General features: G+C 43.6%; 1 protein-coding gene across 3 annotated transcripts; it reads right to left on the bottom strand.

Moving 5' to 3' along the window:
- Nucleotides 1-6102: 6102 nt before the first annotated feature.
- Nucleotides 6103-13313, bottom strand: DMRT2 (doublesex and mab-3 related transcription factor 2). Of its 3 annotated transcripts, none has more exons than XM_064490249.1 (5): nt 12539-13313; nt 11230-11798; nt 9527-9629; nt 7832-7912; nt 6103-7447 (listed from the first exon to the last, which is right to left on the bottom strand). In XM_064490249.1, the coding sequence occupies exons 2-4, from the start codon at nt 11752-11754 to the stop codon at nt 7857-7859; spliced, it is 684 nt and encodes a 227-aa protein (XP_064346319.1). In that variant the 5' UTR covers nt 11755-11798; nt 12539-13313; the 3' UTR covers nt 6103-7447; nt 7832-7856. The 3 variants fall into 3 exon arrangements, with proteins under 3 accessions (XP_064346319.1, XP_031305655.1, XP_064346318.1); XM_031449795.2 differs by lacking the exon at nt 7832-7912 and having other exon boundaries at nt 12539-12683; nt 12862-12949; XM_064490248.1 differs by lacking the exons at nt 7832-7912; nt 11230-11798; nt 12539-13313 and adding an exon at nt 10474-11140.
- Between the last annotated feature and the right edge of the window lie 1457 nt (nt 13314-14770).

The raw sequence follows: 14770 nt of genomic DNA on the forward strand, positions 1-14770 counted from the left end.
AATAAAATATATATTAAATCAAAGGGAGGAGTGAGGGTAACTTACCTGATTGGAAATTTGGACAAAGGGAAAGGGGCAGGGATAGCTCTGCATATTCCTCTCCCCTATCAAAAGTTAACTCGCATGCAAAGAATGGAGACAGTCACTCTCTGCACGCAGGGGATGTATGGTCGGCCAGTGCTGTTTCTTGGTGGGTAAGTCTATTTAATTCTAGAGTTTAATATTTGAGATGAATTCTGGGAATTAGTTTTAGAGAGCAATCCAAGATGTTGCCTTGCTCCTGGATATGTCAATTTCAAACATTCATAATTAGTAATAAAGGTAAGTAAGGTATATTCTAATCTCTAAATGCCAAATCCTTTGTCTTATTTATTGCTTGAACCTCAGGCATATAATGGAGGTATTAGTTTTTAGGCCTCTCAAACATGCATAACAAAATACGTGAATGGGGAGTTCCCCAGCCAAAGATGCCTGCACAGAAGTGGTTCCATTCTAGCAACCCTGCTCTACTCAGTCATTTGCTGGAAGCAGCCTGTGGAAAATGTAACTTTGGTATGAATGGTGGAGCCAAAGGAGTGACAGCTGGGACTGTCGGTCTGCTGTGCTTCCCAGGAGGCTTTTTCTCATTCTTTTTCCCAGTTGTTCTCACAACACCCTAAGATAGTGTATATGTGTTTGTGTGTGTTACCTTATGAAATTAGGACAGATATGCAAATGTTTCTACATAAAATACAGGCAACATTCTGCATATCTAGTGTATCATATATAATATAATCATATGATGCACTTAGCATTTACATACAAAGTCTTAGAGATAAAGCCATATCAAGTCATGCATATTGGGGGGGAATCCCCAAATCTGTACACACACACACACACACATACAAAGATGTAGATTCAACTCCTCATATGGCCACTTGCCAATTTTATATAGAATTCATATGAGGAACAAGAGATAAACGTCAAAGTGCTGCTCTGTAAACGAGCAGCCAATGAACACATTTTAATTATTATGACACACTTACCATTGCACCAGATGTCAATCTATTTCCAGGTGTCTCTGTCCAGCATGCTCTAAATGTGTTTAGACATAGTAAACTGAGGGTAGTAGAGTATGATAAGAGCTTGGCACAATAATTAAAATAAACGTAACTGTGTACCACAAATCAAAGTTTATAAATTGCAGAATCCAGCCATCTAAAGAACTAACACCCTACAAATTGGACCCCAAAAGGAAATAAGTTTACAGGCCTAGAATAGGCACAAAGAAAGCTAATCCAAAAATAAATAAAATCAGGAGGGCCAGTAAAAGTTCTAGTCCCGACTGAAAATCCAGCCTTGATACAAAGTGATGTCTCTATTACTCTACAGGGAATTGTGGACTTTCCTTCTTACTTCATCTTGACCTTCAGCCATTTCTTTGCTCTTCAGCACTACTGAGAATTTCCAGAACAAATTCCAGAAAGTTTCTTAATACAAGTTAATGCAAGTCTTTCATTCCAGAATTAGAATTAAGCTTTTAAATGAAGATGACGATTTAAGACACTCACTTAAATTCACATTACAAACGTCACAACTGATACGGGAGCCCCCCCGGGCAGAGGAGTGTTGCTTTGGTGAGGAATAGAGGTGGTTCATACCCTGAGGGAAGGGGAAACAATATGGGACGCATGTTACATAAGAAAACTGAGTTCCTGAACATGGGAAGAAGGTGAAATCGGGAAGTGAGGACCGGGTGAAGAGATACTTGCACACCTAGAGTCACAGCAGCATTATTCACGGCAGCCGAAAGGTAGGAGCAACCCAAGTGTCCATCAACAGGTGAAGGGATAAACAAAATGTGGAACACACATGCAATGGAACATTGCTGTCTTTTTAAAAGAAGGAAATTCTGATATATGCTACAACATGAATGAACCTTGAAGACAATATTCTAAGTGAAATAAGCCAGGCACAAAGGGACAAATACAGTGTGATTCCACTTATGTGAGGTACCTAGAGTACAAATTCATAGAAACAGAAAGTAGAATAGTGGTTGCCAAGGGCTCGGGGAAGAAGAAGTTATGCTTTAGTGGGTAACAATTTCAGTTTTGCAAGATGAAAAGAGTTCTAGAAATGGATAGTGGTTATGGTTGCACATAATATGAAAATACTTAAATACCACTGAACAGTTGAAAACAGTTAAGACAGTGAATTTTACGTTATGTGTATTTTATCACAATTAACAGACATAAAGGGAGAAATTGATGGGAACACAATCACAGTAAGAGAGTTTTTACACCTCATTAACATCATCCAGAAAGAAAATCAATAAGGTAACAGAGATACTAAATGACACAATAAAACAGTTGGACTTGATATTTTTAGGACATTACATCCCCAAAAAACAGAATATACATTCTATTCAAGTGCCCATGGAACATTCTCTAGGATAGATCATATACTCAGGCACAAAAGAAGCCTCAACAAATTTAAGAGGATAGAAATTATTTCAAGCACCTTTTCTGATGTAGTTTGGTGCAGCCATTATGGAAAACAGTATGGAGATTCCTCAAAAAACTAAAAACAGACTTACCATATGATACAGCAATCCTACTCCTAAGTATATACCCAGAGAGAACTCTAATTTGAAAAGATACATACACCCCAACATTCATAGCAGCACTATATACAATAGCCAAGAGATGGACACAACCTAAATGTTCATCAACAGATGACTGGATAAAGAAATTGTGATATGTTTATACAATGGAATACTACTCAGCAATAAAAAAGAATAAAATAATGCCATTTGCAGCAACATGGATGGACCTGGAGATCGTCATTCTAAGTAAGCCAGAAAGAGAAAGAAAAATACCACATGACATCACTCATATGTAGAATCCAAAAAAAAAAAAAAAAAAAAAAAGAAAGAAAAAGAAAAAAAATGACACTATGAACTAATCTACAAAATAGAAACAGACTTGCAGACACAGTAAATAATTTTATGGTTACCAGAGGAAAGGGGGTAGGAAGGGATAAATTTAGGAGTTTGAGATTTGCAAAGGTTAACCACTATATATAAAAATAGATAAAAAGCAAATTTCTTCTGTATAGCACAGAGAACTATATTCAATATTTTACAATGAACTTTAATGAAAATGAATATATGTGTATATATATATGCATGACTGGGACATTGTGCTGTACACCAGAAACTGACACATTGTAACTGACTATACTTCAGTTTAAAAAAAAGAGAAATATGTTATTTTTAACCAAACTCAACAACTTCTAAGTTCAAAATAAGAGAGAAGAGAAGCAACTTGTTGACTTCATGACTTTGCCTAGGTCTTCTCCTACTTACGCCACCAAAGGGCTAGAGAGAAAGGGAACTCTTTAACTGATTTTACTTTTTTTAGAATAGTTTTAGGTTCACGGAAAAATTGAAAGTACAGAGATTTCCCATGTTCCCCTACCCCACACAGGCAGAGCCTCCCCATTATCAATATTCCCACCAGAGTGGGACATAAGTTATAATTGATGAATCTTCCTTGTCACATCATAGTCACCCCAAGTCCATGGTTTACATTAGGGTTCACTCTTGGTGGTGTACATTCTATGGGTTTGGAGGGAAATGTTTTTTAAATTATTTATGTATATTAAATTATTCATGATAACTCTATTGCATTAGAGGCCAAAATCCACAAGTGTATTAAATGTGAGTTAAAGTAACAGAAATGGTGTAAACATTTGCTACTCAAAGCCTGGTCTGAAGAGCAGCAGCCGCCGCATCCCCTTGGGAGTTTGTCAGAAATGCAGAAGCTCGGGCCCATCCCAGAGCTACGGAATCAGAATCTGCACTTACCAAGATTCCCAGGTGATTCATTGTCCATAAAGGTTAAGACGCACTGTTGTAAACTATTCAGAACTGCTTGATCAGTTGAGACGGAAGGAAAACATGTTATTAAAGCTGCATTATTGTACTGTGAGTCAAACTGAGGGAAAGGTCCGTGTTTTACTATTAAGTTCTTGAGAACGATTAAAGCCAAATCCATATCTATTGTCTTGAACATAAAAAATTCTTACACCACAATTTTCATCCAGTATGTCACTGACAGTGTTCTTTGAAGACTGTAAATAGCCAAATAGTAGCTTTTAAGAAAGCAGAATAAGTAAAAGCAGCAAAGAAGCAAGCACAACGCTCTCACTGAGGGGCTGATGGTAGATTTGGTAGGTCTGCAGTTCCAAGAATTCATCATTAGAGCAGAACTAATGCACGGTATGATAATAAATTTGCCAAGGAAAGTACTGACCCTCATAAATGTTCAAAAACAATAAAAACTCTGGTCACTGGTAATGTGAGAAAAACCACTAACACCCACAGCCAACTGGATTCACTTAATGAGATTAAAATGACATATAGAGGACAGAAAAGACATTCAAAGTGTTCACTGAACACAAAAGGGTAAAAATGTTGACAAATGTATGTATTCCAAATACTAAAATAGAGTAAGAAAAAGAGACAAATCCATGTTTGGATTGTTAAGGCCTTGTCAATGGGATTTTTTATGTGGGTTTATTCTAATGCGTTTTCCCTCATTACCTCTGCAGTAATTAGGTACAATGCTAAGTTTACACTTAACATAAAAAATAAATTCCTGATAGAAAAATAAAAATTAATAACTATATAGGTAAAACAAAGATGACTGGGGCGGGGCGCTGTGCAGTAGGGGCAGAGGGGCAACTGCAGGGAGGTTCTGTCTCTGACCCCAGGGCTTCGTGGCTGGAAAATATTTTTCCACTTAATGATAATCTTCAACAGTTATTGGGCTCTCTGCCCGCTTTCTCTGGCAAATTTCCATTCACTCTGGCTTTTGCAATAGTAAAAATAACTAAATTTGACTCAACAAAACCAAGTGTTACTTTACAAGTACAAACTGAAAATCAATCTACGGTTTGGCTTGTTGTTTTTGAAATTGATGCTAATTTTAAACAACTCAGAGAACCCCTTGAGACTTACATGAGCTCATCAGTAGCAAAAAGATCATTTTAAAATAATTTGTAATGTTTTCCAGAGCAAGAAAGAAACTCTTCAAGCCGCTAAATATCTTGGCACATTCCACATGCCCACCTATTGGTCTTGTTACCCAGACAAGAGGAGAGCTGGAAGTAAAACTTCACTTCATGGCAAACTTAAAGGCGGGAAATTTGGCTCATTATCTTCTGTGCTGAAATGACTATAACATCTTATAATTTGATTCGAGGTCCACAGGTGAGATCTTCAGGGATGAATTTCACACTTTGATACATGTCTTACTCTCACTCTGTCAATCATATAGAACAACAGTTAACATCTTGTTGAGCAGAATAGGATGATAATGAACTTAAAACCGGGGGGAAAGTTTTAAGAATCAAGAAGCCACCCTTATGCTCTGATAAAACATCTGCAGGTTTCAGCAACTGTCCACTGAAGCAATTGGAACAGTCAATGCTTTTCTCTTGGAAGAGAGTGACACTGAAAACCTTTGACGCTGCTGAAAACGTGACGCACATAAAGCTGAGATTCCCATAAATGCCTGCCGTCACCAGTCCCTAGGAAATAGCAAAGTAACAAGGAGCTGAAAGGGGGTTCAACCATGTACCATCATGGTTTGAACTGACTGCACCTTAGAAGAGAACCTGCTCTGTGGCCCCCAGCCACCTGAAAGTCATAGGATCAATGTTCAACCTGGAAAGGCAGCCTGAGGTCCCGCATACACAACCCCATTGGGGAAGGAACTGGGACCCAGAGAGTTGAGAGATCCCTTCCAAGAACCCACGTCATCATATAAATGATATCACACTTGATTGCTGTTCAAATTAATTCAGCTTTGTCCAATCACATGAAATGAAGATTCTATAAACATAATAATCTTCCATATGTTCTCCTTAGAGTTACTTTTGCCTCAGTCTTGAATAGCTAATTTTAAATAGCCTCCAAAATGCACAACTAAGGCATTATACGCATTCTCCTGTGGCCCCCAGCAACCATTAAGAGCCCTTGAAAATACACAGAACATAGAAAAATAAAGAACACACTAGCTTTTTCACCTAGACAAAGAAACTATTTACTTCAGCAAATACTGGGTCTTTTAGAAGACAGTGTCAATTTTATTGCTTTTTGAAATGCTAGGTAAAACCTGAAACTTTACAATTTGCACATAAGCAATTTCCATCTTAAGTTTAAATATATTTATGTGCTGAGGGAAAGTACATGCATACAAATAGAATTTTTTTAAATCACCATCATTTACATTAGAAATTTCTTTATACAAACATCTTAACTTTTTTCTTTAAAAAAAAAATTAGTGACTGGTTAAGAATCCTCTGAGACTGCAGAAAATCCAGCTTTCCATTTAAGCAGCCTTTCACTGGGAGACGTGAGTGATGGCAGATGAAGGCCTCTTAAGAATAGACTCAACAGAAAATGACAGGGGTTCATTCACTGAGAGTTTTGTTCCAACTTGTTTGGCTACGAAAAGGTCTTTGGCGCATCTATCTATTGTAAATGTGTACTTCTGGTTCTCCTTGACTAAACACTCTCTGGGTTTCTTAGGGGCTTCTTCAAAGGCCTCTTTGACAGATGATGTTTTCAATTCAGGACCTGATTTGTCATTAAGAGTTTGCTGGAATAATGAGTGGAATGGATTATGTTTAAGTGGTAGAGGGTGCTTGGTGCTTTCTTTGCTGATCTTGGTTAAGACGTGCCCTTGAGCTGCCAGGGAGTCCGCGTCAACAATCGGCGAGAAATTCCGTCGGGGTGGGGAGAATGCAGACCTTTCGGGGACAGCTAGGTGACCCTGAAGGTCATTTCTAGGGGTCTGGCCCTCAAGAGTGTGAGGTAGCACCAGAGAGCCCTCCAATTTTGGTGGCATCAGATCGTGTTCTGCTCCGAGTGCATCCTGGAGTCGTACTCCCTTCAAGTCCCAGCTGGCCCCAGGCTTCAGGGCCTGAACTGACGTGGTAGCATTTAGCAGGCATTGCTGGTAGAGGAGGGTGTCACTAATGGGGCCACACTTGGGCCAAACTAAAAATCTCGAGGACAGGGGATATTGTCTGTAAGTCGTGGCCACACTGACATTGGAAGAAATTAGTTCCATATTCCCAGACCCCGAATACTGCATGGTTAAATCAAGGCAAGTGGGGAAAAAGTTGCAGAAGTCTTTGCCTGGTGGTTCCACTGGGCTGGGACTGTAGGCACTTTTGTAGGAGTTGTACTCAGGACCATGTACCATGCGGTTTGGCAGGAACAAGGCAGCAGCTTGGGATGCTTCCAACATCTCCCTCTCTTTATATTCTCTCTCCAGCATGATGTTCTCCAACTCTTTATCTGCAAAGGCCCGCCTCTTCCTCATCCGGTCACTTACTGGGGGAGGTAGCGGTAAACTCCCTCCCATATAAGTCTCTGCTGGAAGAGGGCGGTAGCCTAAAATAAGCATTGCACATGAAAGAGATTAACATCTAATGAGGAAAAACCTGGAAATCCAGAAGGCAAAAGAAACACTGCAGATTGGCAGAACAGTTATTTACAGTTCCATATCACTGTTATTTTCATACAGGAACAAAAGTATGGGTTCAATTTCAAATAGATCCTTTTGGGGGAAGGATATCCATAATGTAACTTTTTGTTATTTTTTTGTTGTTGTTACGTATTTGTTTGTTTTCTTTGACAGGCATTAGTTTACTGGCTGAAATTTTAATATTCTTCCCAGGCTCCTATACATTAAGGGGTAAGGCTGCTCATCTTATTTCAATCAAGTTTAACACTATCCATGTCATCTTTTTCCATTATTAAAAAAGACATCTATACCTAGAGCTGACGTCACTTTTATTTTCTAAAGATGGCTCATTATGTACACATTGTTACAGTTGTAGAAAAATCCAAGGAGAACTAGGAAAAAAGAGAAAGCAGATTAGTGAGGAGAAAAAGAGAAAAGACTTAAGGAAACAGAGAAGTATAGAAAATTGAAAAGAGCTTTAACTAGTCAGACTCTGCAGTGAACAATTTAACCAGGCCCCTACCCCTACTTCTGACTCTTAGTACAAACCAACAAAGGTGGGAGATACCCTGCTACATTGAAAATAACTGGTCTAAAACATTTTTCACAAGTACTAATTATGTTGGCCAGATACAAAAATGGTTGAACAAGCAATCACTAGAACACAGATTAAATCATCATACATTTTATGAATAGGGACAAAGTCAAAGACAAAGATTAGTGTAACATAAATACAATTCCTGGTGGCATAAAATACTTTGAGTATTTCATCATCCCCAAGCATTCAGCACTATCAAATTTGTTTGAAGAATCCATTGTGATGTTTGTGTTTACATAGTGACAAACCCATCATACTCATTTGCAAATAAAATAAAATTTGAAAATTAATGTTCCCATTTCTATGGTAAATTTTTGCCAGGAAGTTATTTACTTATTTTCTATTCCATTTAGTCCTCCCACTTCTCAAGCTGCTTTGGCGCAATTTCAATTTACCACTGTGGTCCCTATGGTTATAAATCTGTTTACCCAGTTTGTAACCAAATTCATTTTGAATGCATAAGAAACCATCCTCAGTTCGGAAGTACACACAGCACAGGGTAAGACATGAACAAACTTTAAAACCTGTCTAGAAAATACTCAATTCAGAAGCCATAAAACAAGAAAACAAAATTCAAATGTCTACTTTAAAAAAAAAAAAAACTGCTTTTCTACCTGAATCTTATGAAGCAGCAGTGACTACCACAAATATAAACTTTCGTTTTCTTTCAATGGTGGAATTTAGTCAATATATTATTTATTAGGTCAATAAATAAATTCCATACCCATACAGAGATGCTTTTAAAAACCAGTAATATTTTAAGAAAAACTAGTGCATCCTAGGCTTTAGAGAAAGCAAACACACGGAGAGAGGCTTCATTCTTTTCAAGTTCAACCTCCACTTCTCTTGTGTGATTCAAAACCTTTTCCAGATTCTACAATCTCAACTAAAAAATAGTAAAATGAAGTGCTGAATAACTGCAATTTAAGAAGATAATCCAGAGAGGAAAACAGTATAATGAAAAAGAGTGGGATTAAAGGCTGGATTGCCCAGACTAGAGGCCTTTACTAGTGTGGGTAGCTGTTAAACTCCTTACTTGACTCACTCTACTGAGCTCCAAATACAACTAAAGATTTTTTTTTAATTTATTTCCTTCCAGGACATCTGCTCTGGGATCACTTGGCAGTGTATCTGCACATCCCGCACACTAGGGCAAATTTCACATGCACTTCATGTTAACCCATTAACTACAAAGCAGAAGACAAAATTACCTATGACAAAAACCTCAGGAGGTTAAGATTTATTTTCCCACATCCTGATTTCCCTCCTAAAGCAAAACTTTCCAGTAAGATGTATTTTTCCTTCAGATTGCTCCTTCACAGGTTTGTGAAAACACCACATGCCTGAAAAAAGAGAATTCCTCAGAACATGGTTTAAAAGGTCAAAGGATAATTTTGCATTGCTTTACCTTCTAAAATGCTTTTGGCCAGCAAACTGGGTGCCCTGACTTGCCTCTGATAGACGGCTTTGCGCTCGAAATTATTCTGTTTCCCAGAAAGACCTTTCTTGTCCTGTAAATACAAGAAACATAATCAATAATGCCCTGAAAAGAAACGAAAACAAAAACAAAAACAGGAGAGATGGGAGAAGGAAGAGACATCAGCAACTCTCCCTGGTCTAAATGTATTTATTTTCCTATCCCATGTGAAAATGATTCTAAACGAACTAACGTCAGCATCCCTTAATTCCAGAACAACGACCTGTCCAAAGCCTCCAACTGGTGAGCAGCAACCCAGCTTTCTCTGGGGTCGCTTTTCTAGAGTTACCCCAGATCCAGCCTGCAGCCAGAAGTGGGGAAACATCCTGGGAGATGAAACCCACAGTGGACGAGACGGTAGGAGCCTAGCCGTGAAAGAGAGATGTGCCTCAGACCGCTGCGTCCTCAGAGCCCAGGCTAGAGCCCAAGGTGCCTGAGATCCGACAGTGGCCTGTGACCTGGGGCTGGTTTCTCCCCGCAGTAGGAAGGATGGGACAGGATGCAGGGAGTTGAGCGAGAAAACTCAAAACTTTTCGGGTCTGGCTAAAAACTCAATATTGTTCACTGAGACAATGGGGCACCTGAAGGCAAACAAAACCCTCGGAACCCGCAGGTGACGCAGGACAAGAGGACCCCACCTTTGCTCCCTCCAGCACCGCCATCCTACGCCCGCATCCCAACCAGCAGGCCTCAGGGAGCCTGAGGGAACGCAGAGCCCACAGTGCAACACGCCGCACATGGGAGGATGCCGAGGCCCAAGCCAGCCCAGGACCGCCTCAGGCATTCAGTGCCCTGCGCTCTCCGAGCCCTTGGGAGGCTTCCCATTAAGGTCACTGCCTCCCGTGTGTACGGTGACCCACTCCCGAGCCCCTTCTCACCTAAAACTAAAATCAAAAATTCTCCCACACCGCGAATCTGGGAGGTGTCCCGCGCGGCCTTCCTCGTTCTGACCGCTCTTTTGCAGAGACAGTCCGAGGTTCAGGAGGAGCCTCTCCCTTAAAGAAAACCCAGGCTCTCCTCACAGCAGTAGCTCCACCGTGGGAAACGGCAGAGATCCGTCCACCGGTTCTTCGGTAGTTCTCACGGCCAGAAGCTAACTTCCCACGACACTTTCGGTCTCATCTGTAAAACAGGCAGCACGTTCTCTCTCTCCTAAACGGCCCGTGACAGCGGAAGCGCTGTGAGTAGCACTACGTGCTGCGTGGCTCTTTCTAGCGTTCAGCGAGGGCAATACAGCGACGAGCATCGCAGTGGACGTCGTGCACTTCATCCACCGCTGTTCTCCTCCCCGGAACACCACCAAAATAAATGTTAAATATAAAAACTAGAAATAAAACATCTTTCTCATGATGTCGAAATGAGACTAACCATTTTCAGGGCCTCTCTTCCTGCTTCTCAATACACAATCTTTTCTGCCAAGTTCCCCAGCGATGGCCAGGGCTTCCTCCCTCCTAGGACCCTGGACCTCTGCAGGCCAGCGTGGCCAGAGAGGTGTCCTCACCATCCTTCCGAGGACGTGCCAGGGACCTCAAGGCCCGGGCCCCGGGTGTGTGCGGAGCCTGCCCCTCGACTCCGGACCCCCATGGCGGCCCCAGACACCTCAGCGGGGCGAGAGCCGGCCGACGGGTACGCACCTCGGTGGCCTGCTGCCTCCGGAGCGCCACCTGAGCGGCCATGACGCGCTGCCGCTCCACCACCAGCAGGCAGTTGGCGCACTGGCAATCCCGCCAGCGGCAGAAGCGCTTATGGCCCTTGAGGCAGGACACTACACCGTGGTTGCGGCAGCGCGCGCACTTGGGCGTGCGGCTCAGCTTGCGTGGCTCCGCAGCGCCGCCCGCGTTCGCGCCGCGCTCCGGGGCCCCGGCCGGCGCCTGCAAGGCCTGCGGCGCGGGAGGAGGCCTCTGCGCCAGGAAACCCGACTGCTCCGGCCGGCCCGGCACCCCGAGGGGAGCTCCCGCCTCCTCGCCGTCGCCCTCGTCCTCCGCATCGTCGTCGTCATCCTCCTCCGCGTCGTCGTCCTCCTCGCCATCCCCATCGGCGGGGGGCGGGGTGGGCCCTGGCGGCGTTGGCGACGGCGTCCCGCGACCGTCCTCCTCCAGCTCCAGGCTCTCCACGTCGATCTCCCAGTCCATGGCGGGACCTGTCTGCCGGCCCGCCATGGCGCACCACCCTTCGTCCGGGCCTACGCTAAGTCGCCTGCGTTCTGGAGAGACACGAAAAGACCCAAAGAGCCACCGACCGCCGTCAGGCACCGTCCCCAGGCCTTGGTCCCAGAGCTCCTATTCTGCCCACCTCCCTCCGACCCCTTGCGGAGCCCAGTTCTTTGCATGTCCTTCACATGCAGACCACACATGCCATTTCTTGTATCTTGCCCTCCCCCACCCCCATGGATCCACAACCCAGTAAGGTTTTTAATCTATTAATTCTAAGTGCTCTGTGAACACCTGACCTTTAACTACAGCCCTTTCTGGCTTTACAAACGCTTTGGGGGCAAGTCCCTGGGTAATGCAATGATCACCCATACAAAAGTATTGTGTCCAATTAGACTGGCCTAGGTCACTCGTTGGACTTCCCCAGACCCAACTAGTTTGGCCATGATGAATATTAAAATTTCGATGGAAGAATTCTTTTCTTTCTGATCACAAAGGCCCCTTCAGATCCAGCGAAGTACCACCCCAGCACACCCCGGGTTTAATCAACGAAAACCCAAAGTTGTTCTGCTGCCATTGGAGCCCCGTAGGGGCACTAGGCACAAAGTTGCAGTTGACGTCCAGCATTAGCAATGCTTCAGCTGGCCACGTAGCGCTAAGCCGCGTGAGCTCTGTGTATATTGGTCATGATTTGCACTTTAAGACAAGACATGCAAGTTAAATAGAAAACATAAGGAAAGGTGATTCACGGTCTTCGCCCTCCCTGACACCCCCACAACATCACAGCACTCACCAAGACTCTGAGGCCCGGGCTAAGCAGCCGAGGTAAAAGATATCCAGCCCTGGGACCTTGCTGCTAGCTGTGCTTGCAAACAAAAATCACGGTCGTCACACCATGCCACGAAACCGGGGGCTGGCAGCTGAAGGCCCGGAGCCCACTGGATGAGGAGTAGGGGAGAAGAAGGATGGAGAAGGTAAGTCAAATCCTCAGCGACTTCGCTCCGCAATTCCCAGACTACAAAATTCCGGTCTGTTCTCCGCAACCCCGGGCGCTTCGCCTCCCTGAGGCTGTTTTCAGCTTCCTTTGACCCTAGCTGGGCGGGAAGGTTGAGCCACCTTGAGCAAGTCAGATCTTGGGCTCCCAGGACGGGCAGGCGCACGTAGCTGCGTGCGGCGCAGCGCCCCTCGCTGCAGTCGCCAGTCGCGGCTCCCTTTCCTAGTATTATCCGCTCGGGCCCCCGAGCCCTGCACTCGCTGATTGGCCGGTTATCAGGCGGTCTGAACGCTGATTGGCCAGAGTGCTTCGGCTCGGCGCTCCCCGCCTCCTGGCGGCGGCCGCGCCCCTCATGCCGCGCCCCTCCCGCTACGCTCCGCTAGAATCCTCCTGCGCTGCCTTCGGTGCAGCCGGGTCGTCTGTCCGAGGTTAAAACCGAAGTGTGACGGCGCTTGCGGGAGCGAAGACGCCATTTATCTTGCGGGCTAGGAAAAAAGCAGAGACATATTCTTCCGAATCGTGCCGTCCTCAAGAAAGGTAGCAGACGAATAGGCAGAGATCAGAAAGGCAACGTCATCAGCATCACCAGTCGGCCTGCGACTCAATCATTAACCCAAAGCTGGGTGCGGAAATAAGGGAAGCGCACGGGGGCACCCTACTTTCTCTTTCAAGAATAAATCAGCGGTTACCTTGCACCACGGCACCGGGTTAGCGGATTTAGAACCTGTAGATACTTTTGTAGCAAGCGCCACTCATCCTCAAAGTGCAAAGTGGTTGCCGTTAACTTTCACCATGCGCGTGAGACAGGCAGGTCACCAAGTCACCTAGTCACATATTTTTCTGCTATCTGAATTACTGGGAGTTGATCTGGGGGAAAGTAGAAATATATGCCACTAAGAGACTTAAGTGCTATTTATTCACTCACATCTTTTAAATGAATCTCTTTTTAAAGAGAACTTTTTAGTATGCATCAATGTATTTATAAGGGGGGGGGACTTCCTACTATCTCCCTCAAAAATCTCTTAACGTAAATGTTTAATAACAGTTACGTTTCCAGCTTACTGAAAGAAGGAATTAGTCTTCTAATTCAATGCCGCATTTCATTTTTTGAAATAAATTTAAACTCAGACGCTTTTCTAGTTAACACCTTTAAATAATCAATGCCTCTTAGGATCGGTATAGGAGTCAGATTAGAAAATTGAGTACCAATGCATTGAGCACATAGTAGGGTCGCAATAGATATTTGCTAAAGGAAGGAAATTACTGAAAGTTAGAAGTTAACCAAGCTCAGATAGGTGGGAACAAGGCAGCTTAGGAATTACTACTGTGAAAGTAACGCAATCTGCCTGACGCGCAAGACATTCCAAAGCCTTGTCGACGTAGAAAGTTCTTCCCTAAGTTACCAGGCACTGGGATTTCCCTTTGTGCGAGTTCTTCTCCCCAGAGCTGCTTTCGATGTCCAGTGAATAAAGTAGAGAAACAGTTCTGTTTATTCCTGTCGGAGGCTGAGTTGCTCCGACCTTCTCTGAGGGCGGCTTAGGAACTGTGCGCGCTCAGACGCGGGACAGTCAAGCAGACTTGTTCGTTTGTCCCATTTGGCACCACCTAATAACACCAGTGAGTTTTACCTTTTGCATAGTTTCTTATACTCATCAATGGGCACTTGTTAATCTATGTTACAGCGTTTGAATTCTTGACCAAAGCAGAAGTGTGTTATTATCCCCGTTTTTCCAATGACGGAACTGAGGTTCAAAGAGGAAGCCTGAGTCACGCAGTGGGAGGGCTATAGACTGGTAAGCACCTTGGTCCTAGGTCAGCCTCTGCTATTAAGTCTCAAACTTTGCAAGATAGAAAAACTGATAAAAGTTTGTGGTTTTTATTTTATTTACCTGCACTCCTTCTGATTTTAATACCTGGCGCTTCCAGCTGTCCTCTGTGTCTCCCCGTGCTAGTTACATTTCTGCCTTTGCAAATGGACATTTCAGTGCTTCTGCCCAGGGACTTGTAAACAAACTACAAGCCCCCACCACT

Source organism: Camelus dromedarius, chromosome 10, assembly GCF_036321535.1.
Source record: "Camelus dromedarius isolate mCamDro1 chromosome 10, mCamDro1.pat, whole genome shotgun sequence".
NCBI lineage: Eukaryota > Metazoa > Chordata > Mammalia > Artiodactyla > Camelidae > Camelus > Camelus dromedarius.